Raw genomic sequence first — 17,756 nt, forward strand, 5'->3', positions numbered from 1 at the left:
TGGCAGAAATACCTCTGTGTCTGACTACCCTGCTGTGTCGGGATACAGCATGAAGCTGATTTAATTTGATTTAATCTTTTTGAATACTTATAATCTTGAGCTCAAGGCAATGTCTTGCAACTCAAGTATAGGCTTTAGGGACCCTTTTAAAGTGCATTAACAAATCTTGACTGCTGGTGCTCTACATATAAGACTTATCAAATAATCCTTATTTATTATTAATTCAGAGTTCTTATACTATCTTTTGTTACTCAGCTTTGCACTGAGCTTAAAGATTCAGCATATTGCTGTGTCACTTCCGGGTGTCTTTTTAGGAACCCATTAAACCATTTTTGTCCAGGTTTAAAAAAGTTTAAACTCTAATTTGGTCATTCTTAGAAACATTTTTCTTATAACTGTGTACCAATAGTAAACTGGTCGTCAACTACTGGTGTACATTGCAAATAACCATTTTAATGATATTTAAATGCATTGAAGTGTCAAACAAAATCATCCCTATGAAAAAAAATATAAAAGAAAGATATTATTGTAGATCACCATTTGCAAACCACTTGGTCAACAATGACATCCCAGTACAAACCTTTAAAATTGCTTCATTTTAACATTATTTCTATCTAGGCAAAATAACAAAACAAATGAATATTTAAAGAATGCTTACCTTTTTTATTTAATTCAATTGAACATGTTACATGATTTGGGACTGGTACACCCATCCTAAATCTGTTTTACAGATTAAATTTTCACATAATGTCTATTGTGTAACTATTATTAAGGAACTTCCCAATACATAATAATTTTTCCCCACAGAATTATACATATTTATATTATACTCCTCAAAAAGTCTAAATATTTGATGCAATTGTGAGTGCAATGTCCAATCTTTGGTTGTGATTTATAGGTAATTAATTCTCTATCTGTAAAAGTGAACATAGCACAACCAGCTTCTTCAAGGTCAACAAATCTTCTCAGCCTAAAATATCCTGAATACCATCTCATATGTATGGCTTGGCTTAAATGTTTTAGTTCTTTGCGTTGTTGAACCAAATTATTTTTGCAACCTCTGATGAAAGTGTGCTTTTTTTATATTTGTTTTAAAGTTAGACCATTCTCAACAAACAAATTTATGGTTATGTGCATATAGCACCTAAAATTTTTGCACCCTAAAATCTGCATTTCAATCTGCATTCATTAACTGCTTAAACAATATTTGGTGTATTATCCGTTATTATAAAGTTAACTTTATCCTTAATCCCAAACTTGCCTGCCAGTGCTGTTATTTCTTCGGCAATATTTTTTGGTGTATGGGACATTGATAACATCCTTAAAACTGTAGTTTTGGTTTGAATTGAAGAGCATCTGTTAAATAATGACCTGGAAGAGCTATGTAGCTTTCGGTTTTTAAAGATGGCCAATAATTGACAGTTAAACATATTGAGCTGACTTCCTTTTGTATTTGATCTCGGATTTGGTCAATGATTTCAATATAAGGCATCAATGAATTATTCTGGTAGGTAGCTCATACTCTGCACCGACAAAGTGCACTGGCAAATTGTTTTGAAAGCCCTTTCCTCATCAATAGAAGAGGGAAGGAACAAGTCCAAACACAAGTGTAGTAAATCTGAATTGATCAGCTTTTTCGATTGGGGCTAATTTGTTTTGGTTACATAGTCAACCATCGTATGCTGACGTTTATTAACAAACTTCCTAGCAGTCCCATTTTCATTGGTACTTTCGACTGAGCCTTGAACAGAAGTCATGGCTCCGCTTCAAATGGCTTTTTAAATTTACAGTGGTGGCAATATATCTTCTGTTTGCGTACATTGCAAATAGCTTACCCGCTAGCAATATATTTTTCAGAACATAGCCACAAATTACTATTACATCCCGACATTTTTGTAAGTAATTAATTATTTTATATCTTTTATACAAATTTACACTTTATTATATAAAAAAATAATAATAATACGTATATTTCTAATACTTATATACATATTTTTAATTAGATGAAGTCAACTGATGTTTACTGTGTTGTCAGTTTTTGATAAAATAAAAATAGTGTTGTGACAAAGAGATTGTTTGAAAATCTCCTGAATTATTCAAATTGCCTCGATTTTCTAGTACAGAGGTTCCCAAACATTTCCTATCGAAGACCCCTTATCATGTTTTTCAGATTTAAATACCCCCCTACTATTGCCCTTGAAATACGTAAATTTCTAACAGTAGTGAAGTACCTATACTGTGAAAAAGAGAAAACAACAACACAGTTTTACACATTTATTAATTTAATTTAAAGGAAGGGTGTACCTGATGGTTTAATAATAAATTATCAAAATTTATTTAGTTTAATCTCAAATCTCCCCAGTTAATTATGTCCAGTTTGTTTTTTTTTGTTATGAGATTTATAACTGCGCTGAAACCCCTTTCTACTAGGTATGAAGATGGAAAAGCAATTAAAAACTTTCTCGCGGTATTCCATAATACGGGATAACTAACAGATATGTCTTTTTGAAGCCATAAATGTTGATATCTGTTTCTAAACTCTACCTTAAGTTCTTCGTTAGTGCTTATGTCAATCAATTCCTGTTGTAATGAGCATCTGTTACTTCAATGTCACTAAATGGATTGATAATCCATGTATTACCAACGTCGAAATATCCTCTAAATCTTTTCAAAATCTGAATAGACGGCATTCAAATTTCGGACATAGATTGAAACGTCGGCTGGTAGGTTACCTGGAACCAATTGGAGAACTGGGAAAATTCGTACCGTGCAGTGTTCTGCTTCATCTGTTTTATTCTGGCAAGAAACACTGAAATTATCGACTTTGTTGTTATAAAATTTAAACTGTCATTTAACCTATCACTTTAGCAAATAAATCTGTCAAATAAGCAATGTTTGTTTTTCTCATCAATAAATTTTCTTTTAAATTTCCATTTTTACTATCGACAAACTCAAAAACAGTTTCAAATGGTGTAAAAAATCTTGTTAGGCATAAGGGTAAGCCTTTTGACAGCCTGCGTACATTGGTGTGAGGAAATAATTGGTGCAAGTTTTCGTCATTTTCTTCATACTACTGCGTAAATAATCGCGCATTCAACCCATTGTTTCGGATTCGGTTTACTGCTTCAATGATTAATTGGAGAGATTCATGTACATTCAAATTTATAGCACGCAGTGATTGATTCGCCAGTGTGGTATGGCATCGAGGCGATGCTAATGAGACGACACTTGTGGGTGACACGTGTTCGTTATAAATAATATTAATAATTGTGTAATTCCCCTCCCTACACGCCTTTAGTATCGGCTGTTAAAGTTCTCGCAAATAGCAATTCTTCGTGAATATTTTGATCCCTAATAAAACGAACATACGCCAATAAGAACGCTTCATTATCGTGTAAAATTGAGTCGTCGTCGTGTATATAGGTTATAGAGAAATGGTTTGTTTGCAAATAAATACACAAGCTTTCCACATCATAACTCATTTCAAAAATGCGTCTTTGAACTATGTTGTTGCTTGAAGATATTTTTTCTTTAACGGCTGGCAAAATTATTGTTCTCCGATAGTATGCGGTTTTCCGGATTTTGCAATAAGCAATGAGATGTTGTAAGCATCATCGTTTCTTTGTGACATTCCTTCCTTTGGATACTCAAATTTTTCGAAGGTATCGCTGACGCCATAAAATAATGTCCTGTCTGTCAATTAAAATGCTTTGTCTTGATTTTGTGACATATTTGAAATTTAAATGTTTTATAACATTTCTTAATGTACTCCAAGATAATTGGATAAGTCTGGGTCTTTGACAACCTTAACCCTTAAATGGACGATTTTGTTTCACGTTTGAAAAAAATATTTGAAAAAAGTTTACAAAATATATTTGTTAATAAATAAATAAAATAAAATAAGCCTTTATTGCTGTAAACATTTTACAATATGGCATGTTCTTATTTATTTACCGATTGTACTATCCTATTACTATCTATATATTTGATTGTCCTTAATTAATTCTATACGAAGACGACCGGCTTTCGTCAACAGCTTGACTTCCGTCATAGGCCTCCGCTAATGCATTAAATGTAGCTATGTATACATATGATGTTGGTTTGCTTGGTTTTAGAGGGTCGCGATCTTTTTCCCCTACGAGGACCAGTCGTCTCGGGAGAAGAGGTTTATTTATCTTCATTTGTTTTTTATTTAGTAGACTGTTCCGATCGTCGGTGCTTAATTGTTATTGTTACGTTATAGTTGTACTATTCCTAAAGCTCGTAGGAAAGGAATTACTGCGCAACTGCGCATTCCCATCGATGATGAAGTGTAAGTGTGTGTTGTTTCCTTTGTTGCGGCGAGTTGGATGTTTCTCTCTTCCTTTTATCGTTATACTTTGCAGTGGTGTCTTCTTTTTCGAAAAATTCGGCGAATTGTGTGGGTAAACTAGTGTCTTAAGTTTCCTGTCTACTCTGTTTTTTTCATGATACAGCATGAGCTAAAAACAAGTCAAAATTAAATTTAAATAATAAAGTCTTTAATAATATTCCAGAAATCCTGGAGTAAGAACTATAGAAGAGGATCTCTTAAAAGCTCTATATGAAGCTAAATATATAACAGAAGATGACTTTCATAATCAACAAAATGCACAGTTTCAAAGGAGCTCTCGGACTGATAAGGGTGTGTCCGCAGCAAGACAGGTCGTCTCACTTAAACTACGTCAGTATTTGATTTAACTGCCATTTTTTTCAGTAGAAAGGACAGAGAATGTAGTGTCTAGTGTTTTCATTCTGAGCTTTTTGGCCGAATCTGAATCTTTTGTAATGTTGAGATGTGCAATTTAATGCCATTTGACATTGGACAAGGAAATATTATTTACTTTTTTAAAGGGAACCTAATGTTAAACCCTCCATTTCTCATTAAGACACTGCCGTTCCTCACTTTCCGGTACATTCTTGAAGCATTGCATGTTTGAATTAAAACCACGTCTGTACCGCTGCGACACGGACGCCTAATACTGTCTAAGCTTGTCTAACTTCTATTCCATATACATATATTTTTATGGAGCTACATTGAAATTAAAATATTCATGTTGTTCTTATGTGTCATATTCTGAGCAAAGTGTTGTACAATATATAGGCCAAGAATTCATTCACATATCCCCTTTTGCCTCTGTCTATTCTCAGTATTTGAATGCTCCTTTGTAAAAACAATAAAAATATAGCAAAATTTTTTTAGGGCTCAGTTGTGGTAAAATAATAACTTTTTACGTATATATTTCAGCTCTGCAAGTAAATGTCGAAGAAATAAACAATAAATTACCAGAATGTATCAAAGTTTTTGGTATTAAAAGAGCAACTAATAAGTTTAATTCAAAGTCTAAGTGCAATGCAAGAACATACAGTTATACTTTACCCACTTACGTATTCGAACCCAGTTTAAGCGTGGAACAAAGAAAAAACTATAGACTGACAGCGGAAAAAACAACTAAAGTGAATGAAGTATTAGCTATGTATAAGGGAACTAAGAGTTATCATAATTTTACGGAAAAAAAGTACGTTCTTTTATTTTTCTATATAAGTTTCATGTTTTTTAATTTCGCTAGTTATATTTGCATGAAAAACAACATCAATCTTCACAAATTTTCAAATTTATAATATTTACTTCATAATATGTGTAATATTATAGTCATTTAGTACTGATAGTAAATAAATAAATAAAATCAGCTTTACGCTGAATCCCGCACACGGCAGGGTAGGCAGAGGGAACCTCATATTAAGACACTACGTTCTCCACTTTCCGCCGAATTCTGGAGGGATTGCGTGTCGAGTCGCGGAACTCAACGCCGCGCTTTGCCTCGACACCGGAACGAAGAAATGTAAATATAAATTAAAATAAATATTTCATCTCCTCGAGTAGGGATCGAATCCACAACCAGTCAATTTTATAGTAACACTGTCCCTGCGCAACGACAGGCATCATAGTAGGATATTATTAATATATATATAAATATATATATATATTTATTTATTTATTTATTTTAGGCATTTTCAAGATCCATCATCATTAAGGTATATGATGAGTTTTACATTGGAACGAGTCTTTTTGGAATCAGAAATGGAATTTGCTGAATTATTAGTTAAGGTAAGGCAGTAGTTGTATGTTCAAATTTTATTTAGGGAATATTATGCTTTAATCTATACTTACGTTATGTTGTTGAAGAGTTTGTTTGGAACATGCTTCTCTCAGGAAATACTTTTTTGATTTTAAAAGTTTTGATTGTATTGTCCATTTATTATGGAACGTTATAGGCTTGAGGGCAATCGTGACGCAGGGGCAGAAAATGAAAACGCAACTGGCTGTGGGTTCGACCCCAACTCGAGGAAATGAAATATATATAACAAAATCATTTAATAATTATATTTAACACGCCTGAGTAAACGGACATAAGCGGAAGGACTGTTTTATAAAATGTGGTTCGATTATGGTTCGAACCTTCACACCACTCCGCCAAAAAAAAATTGTACACAAAACATTACAAATGATATAATTCTCACAATTAAAGCATGCGTGTTGAGTGGCAGAAATCCATGCCACGCTTTGCCTCGATACCAGAGCGAAGAAATGGAAATATAAAAGTAAATAAATATTTCACTTCCTCGAGTGGGGACCGAACCCACAACCGTCGCGTCACAGTCACACCCTTGTGCCGCTGCGCCAGGACGGCCTCAAACTTACTCAACTTTAATAAAACTAAAACGAAACTTAGGATATTTCTAGCTTTGTTAAATATACTCCAAAATGGAAACGAATGAATGAATTATTTAATTAATCTTAAAGTTAATTAGGTCAACACTTATGAATTAAAGCGTACAGGCTTTTTCGACATTCGGCCGTAACGCGTTATGTAGCAGAGTTCTTATGACAGACTAAGGGCAATAGAACTAATAAGGGCGGATTTGAGCCTATCAATGGATATATTCACATTTTTACTAGGCGTTTGCACTAAAAAAAAGTGTTCCAATACCTTAAACGGACCATCGTACGTATCATAGTTTTGTTTAACTGTAAAATATAAATAATTATAAAAGATCTAAGACTACGAGTATAATGCGTGCGGTACTCTTGATGCCGATAACGAGGAACTGACTAATTAAAATATTAGAATTAAGTAAATTCAGATCACAACAAAATGCAAGCTAAGCTCTTTACGTGTACGGGCGCTCGTACACAAGTATTTTTATGTAGTATGTATTTAGTATAATAAATTGTAAGATCATCTGCTTCGTTTAATAATCCGGCTAAATTTTGATGTCATGTACTACACATGGTTACGTAACTATTATAAATTTTTCTGCCACTTCGCCCTCGTGATTGAATCCATTCAAGTCCAAGTATCAAAAATCAATCCAAGTATTTAATTTGTAAGTAATTTGAAATGCGATAGGTATGCCGCCCCGCGTGGGAGTACATAGGAACGTGGGTAGTTTGTTACATGAGAACGAGTAACGTAAAGCTGCGATATATATCTATGTATATCTAACACAAACAATTTTTTAATTCGAACCAGTAGTTCTTAAGATGTGTTGTAGGTGGTACTTAACATGAGTTAAATCAAATAAATTTTTTAGGTTTATATTATTAGTATAGATTCTACATTCTCATAGAAATGTGGTCGTGGTCTTTAAATTAACTAGTTTTTACGCCCTTATTAATAGATGAATATAACTATTGATTGAATGATACACATACTCATTGAAACATAATATTACAAGTTGTAAGGCTATGTTACAATCCTCGATAAGAGAGTTCCTGAGATCAGCCCGTTCAACTAAACAAACCTCTGACTTAGAATATTAATATATATATATATATATATAGTAGATAATGAAATATTTTTTTTATTTCGCAGGGACAAAGTTTTATGTTACACCAAATAAGAAAAATGATTGGTCTAATGATAGCTATAGTCAGAGGTCATTCAGATATGGGAATACTAGAGAAGGCTTTCAGTAAGGAAAAAGTTATGATACCCACCGCACCTGGACTTGGGTTAGTGTTGAATAAGGTAAAAAGTGTTTTTTCCTTTTTGTTTACATTGTATTAAATTTATTAAGTTATAAATTGTAAGAAATTTTATAATATTTACGTTATATTATATTTATCTAGTTAAAACAAGTTAAAATACTGCGCAGGATGGCATCTTTTTAGACACTGTTTTCAATACAAATTAAAATAATAAAAATTTACAGGTACACTATGAAAGATATGACGCGAAATTTAAAGACAGCCATGACAGCTTAACATGGGATACAGAAGAAGAAACTGTCGAGAAATTCAAAAGAGAACATATATTTCCAAGTATAATAAAAGGAGAAATTGAAGAAAACTCCATGGGACTCTGGTTAGAGAAGATAAAAGGTCATTCCTATGAACCTAGTGAAGAAACTGAGAATAAAACTGAAGTTGAATTTGGTGGTGATGATGATGATGACGATGAAGAAGTTAAGGCAATTACAGAAAATGATAAAACGAAAACTACAGAAAAAAGTGTTAAAGAAACTAGTAAAGATAAAAATGATGAAGAAAGTGGCGAAATTGAAAATGATAAAACAAGTGTCAGTCAAAATGTAAAAGATGAAAAACATTAAACATTTTTTTATTTATTACCATTTAACAATTTAATACAAAAACATTAAAAATATTCTTACATTACACAATTTTAATTTAAAATAAATTGAAATAATAATAAAAAAATAAAGCTTAACACTATTATTCGCCGCAAATTTACAGTAATCACTTCCTAACTCCGTCATGCAAGTAACAAACTCCCCAGACTCAAACATTCGTCCCCTGACGGTAACTGTCAATTTTGGAACCCCAAATAGTGAGACTATTTATTTATTTAATAGGAAGCCAACGTTGTATACAATAATAATTCAAACGCTAAAAACAAAAACAATCTTAAGCGAGTAGGTACGACATTAATTGTATACCCAACTTACAGGGTAACTTGACATGCATGAAATAAAAAAAGAAAACAACAGAAAACAAACACAATACAAATCATTCAACACTAACATTACTTACACTTCAAAGAAAAAAAAAATATATAAAATATTATAATATATACATATAAAACTTATAAGTACTATAAAAGAAACAGAACACCAAAATTTTACAATGATTTTACCTATTAAAAAACGTAAATAATAATTTGTAGTTAATCGATAATTATTTTTTAAGAGAAAAGGTAATTTTTTTTTGTTTGCAGTTTGAAAGATGATATAGATTGTTTAAACATATCTAAACCTGCTTTTTTGAATGTGCTATTATATAATATTAGAGTTCTACTTAATGGAGCTGCTTTACCTATGTTACTCCTACAGAAACGCACTTTAAAAGTGTGCTTATTTTTATTGTGGCTTCTTGAATTGCGCCTTGGTACTGCTAAACCTATTCTGTGTAACAAATTTGGACTATCAATACTCCCATTTATAATTTTATGTAAGAAGCAAAGATCAAGTAAATCTCTACGATTAGATAAAGGGAATTATAAAATCTTAAGTGATCGGAATAGCTTTTAGTTTGTTTCAGCAAGTTATCTTTGTAAGCCAATTGACGTAAAAATCTCTTCTGTACTCTTTCTAATCTTTTTTCATGTGACTTATAATGAGGATTCCATGCAATAGAACAATATTCAAGCTTACTACGTATTATAGAGTTAAATAATGTTATTTTGGTACTGGATCTTTTAAATTCTTTTGAGGCTCGCAAAATGAAACCTAGCAGTTTTAGTGCCTTTTTTATTATGTCGTCTAAATGTGGAATAAAACTTAACTTATTGTCTAATATGATCCCGAGATCGCTAATTTGGTTGACTCTTCCTAAAATATTTCCATTTATAGAATGGTTAAAGTTAATATTTTAAAATTTACGACTAAATGTTAAAATGTAACATTTGAGATGATTCATTTTTAAGTTATTATTATCACACCACAATCAAAGTCTATCCAAATCTTGTTGTAATTTAATCGAGTCAGCTATGTTATTAATTTTGTTGTATACAACGTTTTTTTTAAGATCGTCAGTGTATAATTGAAATCTGCTATGCCTAAAACAGTCGTGTATGTCGTTTATAAAAAACCCAAACAATGTGTGGCTAAGAATGGAACGTTGAGGGAGACAAGAGGTCGCAGTAAACGTTTGCGACAAGTATCCCTTTAAGACTACATTCATTTTACGATTCATTAAGTAAGTCTTAAGCCATTTAATTAGATTGCCATTGATACTATACACACTAAGTTTATTTAATAAAATACTATGGTCTACGACGTCGAATGCTTTGGCCAAGTCTGTATAAACGCAATCTACTTGTTCAGAATTATCCAACGCCATAGCTAAATCATCAACAACTATTGCCAAGTTCGACAGAGTGGATCGTTTTGTGTTAAAACCATGTTGATTTTCTATAACTGCTGATTTCATGTGCTACGTGAGGACTAGACAAATTAATGAATCGAATATGGAAATTGGTCTATAATTTTAAATATCTTTTCTATCACCGGCCTTTCCATAGACACGTGAATTCATCTATACATAAAGATTTATTATATAATAAGAATAGAGGCTTAGCTAGATGGACAGCACACTGTTTAACAAAAAAGGGAGGTATATTGTCCGGTCCAGCGCCCTTATTTGTATCAATACATTTTAATTTATCAACAATATCCTTCTCTTGGATGTTTATTTTTGACAACTCTGAAGTGCAATTTAACAATGTAGCATTATATGGATGAAATGTTGTTAAATTTTGTGAAGTATACACACTTGAGAAATGCGTTGCAAATTGATTGCAAATATCAGATCCATTGGTGGACGAAACGCCGTTCAAAGTCATTAAAGCAGAGAAGTTGCATTTGTTAGAACGCTTCATTTTAATATAAGAGTAGAAGAATTTTGGATTAATTGTAATATTATTTTCAACGTTAGTAATATAATTTTTATACTCTTAAGTTAATAAGAATTTTACACCTCTCTCTCAATAATTTGGTTTCTTTTCTTTTTAAATTTCAATCCAACGGATTACCGTATTTTTTAAACTGTATCCTATATTTATTTTTCTCCGCAAGCCGTCTTTTTAATTTTTTTGAGTACCATGCTGGATAGGGTGAATTTTGCTTAACTACTTTTTGTTTAATTCATTTATCTATAATTTTTTGTATTTGTATGTAAAAAATACTACTAGTATAAAGGCTCGTTTTAGCTCGCTAACTTCCTGTCGGTAAATTGGGTAAATAAAATTTAGTAGACGCGTCGACGACGACCAATATAAATTTGTACTTGTTAGACTTGGGAAGAGGACCTAAAACGTCCATATCAGTGGCGTAGCTAGGGTATTTGCTGCCCGGTGCGGCTTGGGGGACTTGATGCCCCTTTCCTGTTGATGAGTTCTAAAAAAAAAAAACAAAGTGATCGTCGACTTTGATGCCCCTTTCCTTTTGATGCCCGGTGCGGCTTAGAGGACTTGATGCCCTTTAAAATGGTATAAAGTCTAAAAAAACAGAAAAAACACACTGATCGTCGACATTGATGCCCTTTTCCTTTTGATGCCCGGTGCGGCCGCCCCGCTCGCTCTTGAGACTCACTATCCGCGGACTGAGCCATCTGAGCCCAATTTCGTGGTCTTGAAACTTGATGAACTACGACATCCGGAGGGTTGCGGCTAAGGTAGTCGATATGTGGCATCATTACCCCTTCACGATATTCGATTGAGAAATGAAAGTCTTGGAGATAAATCCACCAACGCGCAACACGCGGGAGTAAATCTTTTTTGCGTTCAGTAGCCTTCAGGGCATTGCAGTCGGCCTTACTATAGTATGCTACCAGGTGCCTGCTACCATCGCCGTGTTTGCAGTAGAACTGCACCGTATGCACTTTGGTCGGTAGCTTAGGATTGAAGTCACTCCCTTTGATAAGCAGTCTCAAGAGTTGAGGCGATCACATATAATATAATAAAAGGTATATACTCCTACAAAGTTGTTATTAATTATAGCTAAGGTTATTTTTGTAAATAATTTTGTGTATATAATTGTCTTTAAGTTTTAAGTGCTTTCGAAATTTTTTCGAATTCGTCGAATTTCTGTTTTTAGAAGGTGATATTTACTTCATTTTTCTATCTTCTATGTTATAAATTCAAATGAGAAACGACAAGTACAGTAAATTATTCGTCTCTCTCTTTTATCTATTATTATTATCCAATCTGCTTTGATTTATAGCAATTAATTATTATTTTCTTACGATGCTTTTATCTTCACACGTATTCACTTTTTTATTCCTACGTGTCGGTCAATTATAGACATATGACGGGTGTCATAAAAAAGGAACGCTATATTTAAAGATAGTATATTCTCTTTTCATATATTTAGTATATAAGTCCAAATCTAGTTGTAAGATCAATAAGACTTGGCATTTAGAGTGACAGCCAGTGTGGCGAATTTATGGAAAGCAAAGCCAAGTTGCCCACAAAGATCAACAGCAGAGGCTGCACAGGTTATATACGAACCAGGTTCGCCTACATATCTAGAGTACTGTTCTCATCTCTGGGCTGCTGCACCTCAGTATCAGCTTGACTTGACCATTTGATCGCACACAATGTAGAGCCGTTCGAATGTTTGGGCATCCAATGATCTATGAAAGGTTTGACACTTTGGCTTTGCATAGAGACGTCTCCTTATTGTGCTCTTCAGTGTTCTGGGGCTTTACCGTACCGGGCGTACCGCAAAGTCATAAAATTAAATACTATCAGTATCATCTGGATATGTTGCACTCCACTACTGTAGAGTTTCGTAGGAACTTCCTTCCACGCGTCACACAAATATGAAATGACCTATTTATCTCCACTTCAAATAAGCTCCTTTGGGGGCTAACACGGGGTTATGAGTGCTGTGATCACCTACCATCGTTTGCCTGGTATTTTTCCATTAAAAACGGGAACTACCGCGCGTTGTTCTGTTGCCAGTCAATGTATTTGTAAGCAAATCAAAGCTACGAGTAGTTAGTGTTTATGTTATCGTTGATCCACTTTCGTCGAAAGGGTCTAGCCTGATAAGCATCGGAAAGCTGCACTGGCTTCTAAGTAATTATTTTTGTTATTTTTTATATTGCTTTTTATCTGAAATAGCAATACACCATTTATTTTGTCTCTAACCCTTACAATAAGGGAGTTATGAGGGAAACATACCCTTAGCGTTAAAGTTTATTTTCTCGGTACCTATTAAAGACATCTACATTAAATTTAAATTCAAATTGGCAATCTATAAGGCTTATTATATATTGTATTCGGAATTTTTGAGAAATTGTAAGTTTATTTTTTGAGGGCTCTTTTATATGACACTCCGTGAATTGACACCTGCCAAAATTATATATACAGGTGGGCCATTAAGTAATGCGAATTTAAAAAAAACATAGAAAAATAAAACTACAAGGCTTAGGAAAGATAATCTTTATTTATAGTAAAGTATACACATGGGAATTTTATTTTTTTAAAATAACATCACAGATGTGTACCATCCAAGATAATTCCTCTAATCTGAACCTCAAATTCGTAAAAACTCGTTGGCACATCGCTAGTGGGATAGCGGACATTTCCTCGCAAATGTTTTTCTTTAGCTGGGCAATTGTCGTCGGTTTATTGGTATAAATGCGGCTCTTGAGGTACCTTTAGAGAAAAAAATCCAGTGGCGTGAGATCTGGGCTCCGAGGAGGCCACGGAATGTCCCCTCAAGGCGATATCAGTTTTCCAGTAAACATATCGTTTACAACTGCTAAGGACTCATTGTATGTATGAGATGTCTGTATAGCGATCAGAATTTACTGTTACGGTTTGGCCTCGCTCATTTTCGAAGAAATGGGGTCCGATGATTCCTTCAGCTAACATGACTGCCCAAACCGTCAATTTAAGCGAATGCAATGGTCTTTGATGTTTTAATTTGGAAGCTTCTGAGGCCCAATACCGACAATTTTGCTTATTCATATATCTACTTAAATGAAAATGAGCTTCACAACATTCTTTCGGCAAAAGTATGGCGAAGATGGTGGTCATTTGGTTTCAATTCCTGGAATATTTGAAGTTTATACGGGTGTTTTTTTTTTTTTGCCAAAATACGCCTTAATGATGTTCTTCATATAGTGAGCTCAGTTGATTTCTTTCGAGTTGATAACTAGGGATCGCGCCGTGCGGACGTCGCGACTCCGCTTACAGTTTCTTCCGTTCTTATTGACCTTGGACGCCCCGAAGGGTTGTGATTCAGTGTCGAGCCCGTAGACTCGAACTTTTTGAGCCACGCTTTGATAACACTTTCACTAGGACATTGATTTAAATCATGTAATAATAATAATAATAAAAATAAAATAAAATAAAAAGCCTTTTATTTCTTACTAAATTACAGTTTGTAAAAAGTGAAAAAGAAAATTGGAGAAGTATACAAAAGTTATAATGTATATGTATAACTTAACTAATAACGAGATAAGAGGTATAACTAAAATATTATAAATACTACCTATATACATATATGTTTTAATCTTACTAATATTTACTTAATTGATTTTATATTTTTATACATATATTATTGTTATTATTTTTTATTGATTTACTTAATATTTCTTTTTTATATATATATATATATATATATATATATATTTTTTTTTTTTTTTTTTTTTTCTCTTTTCCTTTCATCTTGAGTCTCGATGAATTTGTAGATTGTAAGAACCCCTCTCAACGGAAGGTAAAGGCCTCCTCCAGAGATGACCATTGATCTCTGTCCTTTGCTAGTCGCATCCAGTGAGTACCTGCTATTTTAGTCATGTCATCTGCCCAGCGCGCATATGGTCTGCCCCTTTTTCTTTGGCCCGATGGTCCTAACCAAGATGTAATCTGTATGGTCCAGCGATTATCTGTTAATCTGGCTACATGTCCAGCCCATCGCCATTTTAATTTCTATGAGTGGCTAAGAGCGTCTATAACTTTGGTTTTCCGTCTTATAACGGTGTGGCGGATTTTATTTATTTTCTTAATCTTTAGAATACTTCTTTCCATACTTCTTTGACTTGTTATAATCTTGTTTTTAGTTTTCCTAGTAAATTTCCATGTTTGACAGGCGTATATTAGAGTAGGGAGTATGCAGGTATTCATAACTTTACTTTTCAACCTTGTGGGCATGTCGCTTTTAAAAATTTCTTTGAGGCTCCAGAACTTTTTCCACGTAAGGTTGACTCTTCTCTCTACTTCCAGTTCGTTATTATGATGGTCAAATGAGATTTGTTTACCCAGGTAAATGTAAGTATCTACATAGGTTAATGGCACATTTTGGAGGTATACAGGTAAATTGGTGTGGTTCGTCATGATATTTGTTTTATTTAGGTTTATTTCCAAGCCTACTTTTTTACTTTCTTCATATAGAGAGTCAACCATCAGTTGCAGTTGGTTTGTGTTTTCTGATAGCAGGACTATATCGTCAGCAAACCTAAGGTGACTCAGGTAATAACCATTTATGTTTATACCGACTTTCTCCCAGTTCAGTTTGCGGATGATTGACTCTAGTACCGCTATAAAGATTGTTGGCGAGATCGGATCTCCTTGCCTTACGCCTCTATTTATTTGTATGACTGGACCGGTGCTCTCCAACTTTACTCTGCTAGTATTGTTGTCGTAGATATTTTTTATGACTTTTATGTAATCCAATGCCACTTCTTGAGAGAGTAGAGTTTCCCAAATGGATGTATGAAGTAGAGTGTCGAAGGCTTTCTGATAGTCAATAAAAACAACATATAGTGGTCTGTTGAACTCTTGGAATTTTTCTATTATCATTTCTAGCGAGTGTATGTGGTCAACGGTGGAAAAACCTCGTCTGAAACCTGCTTGCTCTTTGGGTTGGAACTTTTCGGTAGTTCCTTTTATTTTTTTCTCTATTATAGAGGAAAAAAGTTTGTATAAAGAAGGTAGTAGGCTTATCGGTCTATAATTACTAATATTGTTTGGATCTCCTTTTTTATATAGCAAAATGATTTCCGACTCGGACCATTGGCGTGGTGTGTTTTTGCTATTCAGTATCATGTTGAACAGTCGGGTCAGTGGTTTAGCTAAATACATTGATCCTATTTTTATTGCTTCGTTAGTGATCTTGTCGGGACCTGGGCTTTTATCAGTTTTTAGTAATTTAATTGCTTTGGCAACTTCATCTTCCTCAATAGTTGGTTTCGTCCTTTCTATTTTACTACATGGTAATTTATATGTTTGGTGATTTGGCGAGCTGTAAAGATTTTTGTAGAAATCTATTGCTATTTTGAGTATTTCTTTTCTATCTTGTGTACTGCTATTCTTGCTTTTCAATCCTTCGATCCATGGTTTGTGTGTTCTCAGTTCCTTGTAGGCTTTCTTGGCGCTCCCAGTGGCGTGAAGGCATTTTTCAATGGTTTGTGTACGGTGAGCTTTGTAGTCTCGGTTAATTTGTTTACTTATAAGTTTGTAAAGTGCTTTTAATTCATTTTTAATAGCTTTTGGTTTCGGTTTTGTCCTATGTAATTCGTGTCTTCTATTGATCAGTGCTTTTGTTCGTGTTGTTATAATTTGATTTTTCCCTTCATTTTTGTTTTTCAATGTTAGCTCTTGTACTTTTTCCAGGCTGGTGTCTATTGCGTTTGTTATTTTATCATAGTATTTCTGAACAGAGTCTGTGTCGTTGCAGTGGTCGAGTAGTTTTGCTGAGCAGCTGATTAGGGATTTTTTGTACATTTGCACTTCTTCTTCATTCTTTAGATAGGTTCTGGAACAATGGCCAAACTTGCTGCGATTTTTTGTCCTTGGAAGTATATTGAAAGAGGCCCTAACAGGTCTATGGTCTGAAGGGTAGTTGATATTTAATACCTGAATATTGTTGACGTATCTAGGTATGTTTGTTAAAATATAGTCAATCTCATTTCTTGTGTTTCCATTAGGTGATTTCCAAGTCCACCGTTGTTTATTATTTTTTTTGAAAAAGCTATTCATAATGGCTAGGTTGTTTTCGTACGCGAAATCAATTAATCTACTTCCTCTACTGTTTCTATTACCATAGCCGTAGTTTCCGGTGATGGTTTCATTTGGCTTGGGTTGGCCAATTTTGGCATTAAAGTCACCCATGACTATTATATTGTTGCCTGCCAGTTGTATGGCTTCATTGATAGTACTGTAGAAAAGTTCAAGTTCTTCGTCCTTTGAGGCCTCTGTTGGAGCGTAAGCTTGAATGATGCTTAAATCTAAATTAAAGATTTAAATCATGTAAACTGAACTTAAAGCGCAATAAACCCCGTTTCCACAAAGCTTCGATTTTCCATACAAACACTCATTCACAGTCCAATAAATGGGCTTATTGTTTGGCATAATATGTTCTTTCTTCGATGTCTATGGAGTTCTTATAACAAATTCCTTCGAACTCATAACTATCAACCGGCCTTTTAGTATCGGGCACTTTGTTTAGATTACCTTTAAAAATAAGTCTCCGTTATGTAGTTCACGAATACCAGCAGCAAATAATTTTTCAGGCTTGGTAATTTTTTTCGTATTTTATCGAATTCGTCCCATATGCTGATCCTATTACTATTTGTACATGCCGATGATTCGATAACTTAATTGTTCCTTTGTAGTAAATGTATTCAGCTGATTTTATTTGAGTCTTTAAGTTGCAATTTTACAAACTCTTTTTCAATCCTCTGGTCCCGCTTTGGACTAATAGGC

General features: G+C 33.7%; 1 protein-coding gene across 6 annotated transcripts in view; it reads left to right on the forward strand.

The window, feature by feature from the left end:
• Pus1 (Pseudouridine synthase 1) overlaps positions 1–17,756 on the forward strand; it is a 31,084-nt gene that overhangs the window by 6,018 nt on the left and 7,310 nt on the right. For 4 of the 6 annotated variants that reach the window (XM_085189972.1, XM_085189970.1, XM_085189969.1 and 1 more), the window contains exons 3-7: positions 4,536–4,702; positions 5,267–5,537; positions 6,028–6,127; positions 7,896–8,051; positions 8,236–8,613. In XM_085189972.1, the coding sequence (XP_085046098.1) occupies positions 4,536–4,702; positions 5,267–5,537; positions 6,028–6,127; positions 7,896–8,051; positions 8,236–8,613 (1,072 nt within the window). Of the gene's footprint in view, positions 1–4,535; positions 4,703–5,266; positions 5,538–6,027; positions 6,128–7,895; positions 8,052–8,235; positions 8,636–17,756 lie in introns of those variants that run through there. The other 2 variants (XM_085189974.1, XM_085189973.1) reach the window with 1 other exon arrangement.

Source organism: Heliconius melpomene, chromosome 9, assembly GCF_056956725.1.
Source record: "Heliconius melpomene rosina isolate 202511_hmr_F chromosome 9, ASM5695672v1, whole genome shotgun sequence".
Taxonomy (NCBI): domain Eukaryota; kingdom Metazoa; phylum Arthropoda; class Insecta; order Lepidoptera; family Nymphalidae; genus Heliconius; species Heliconius melpomene.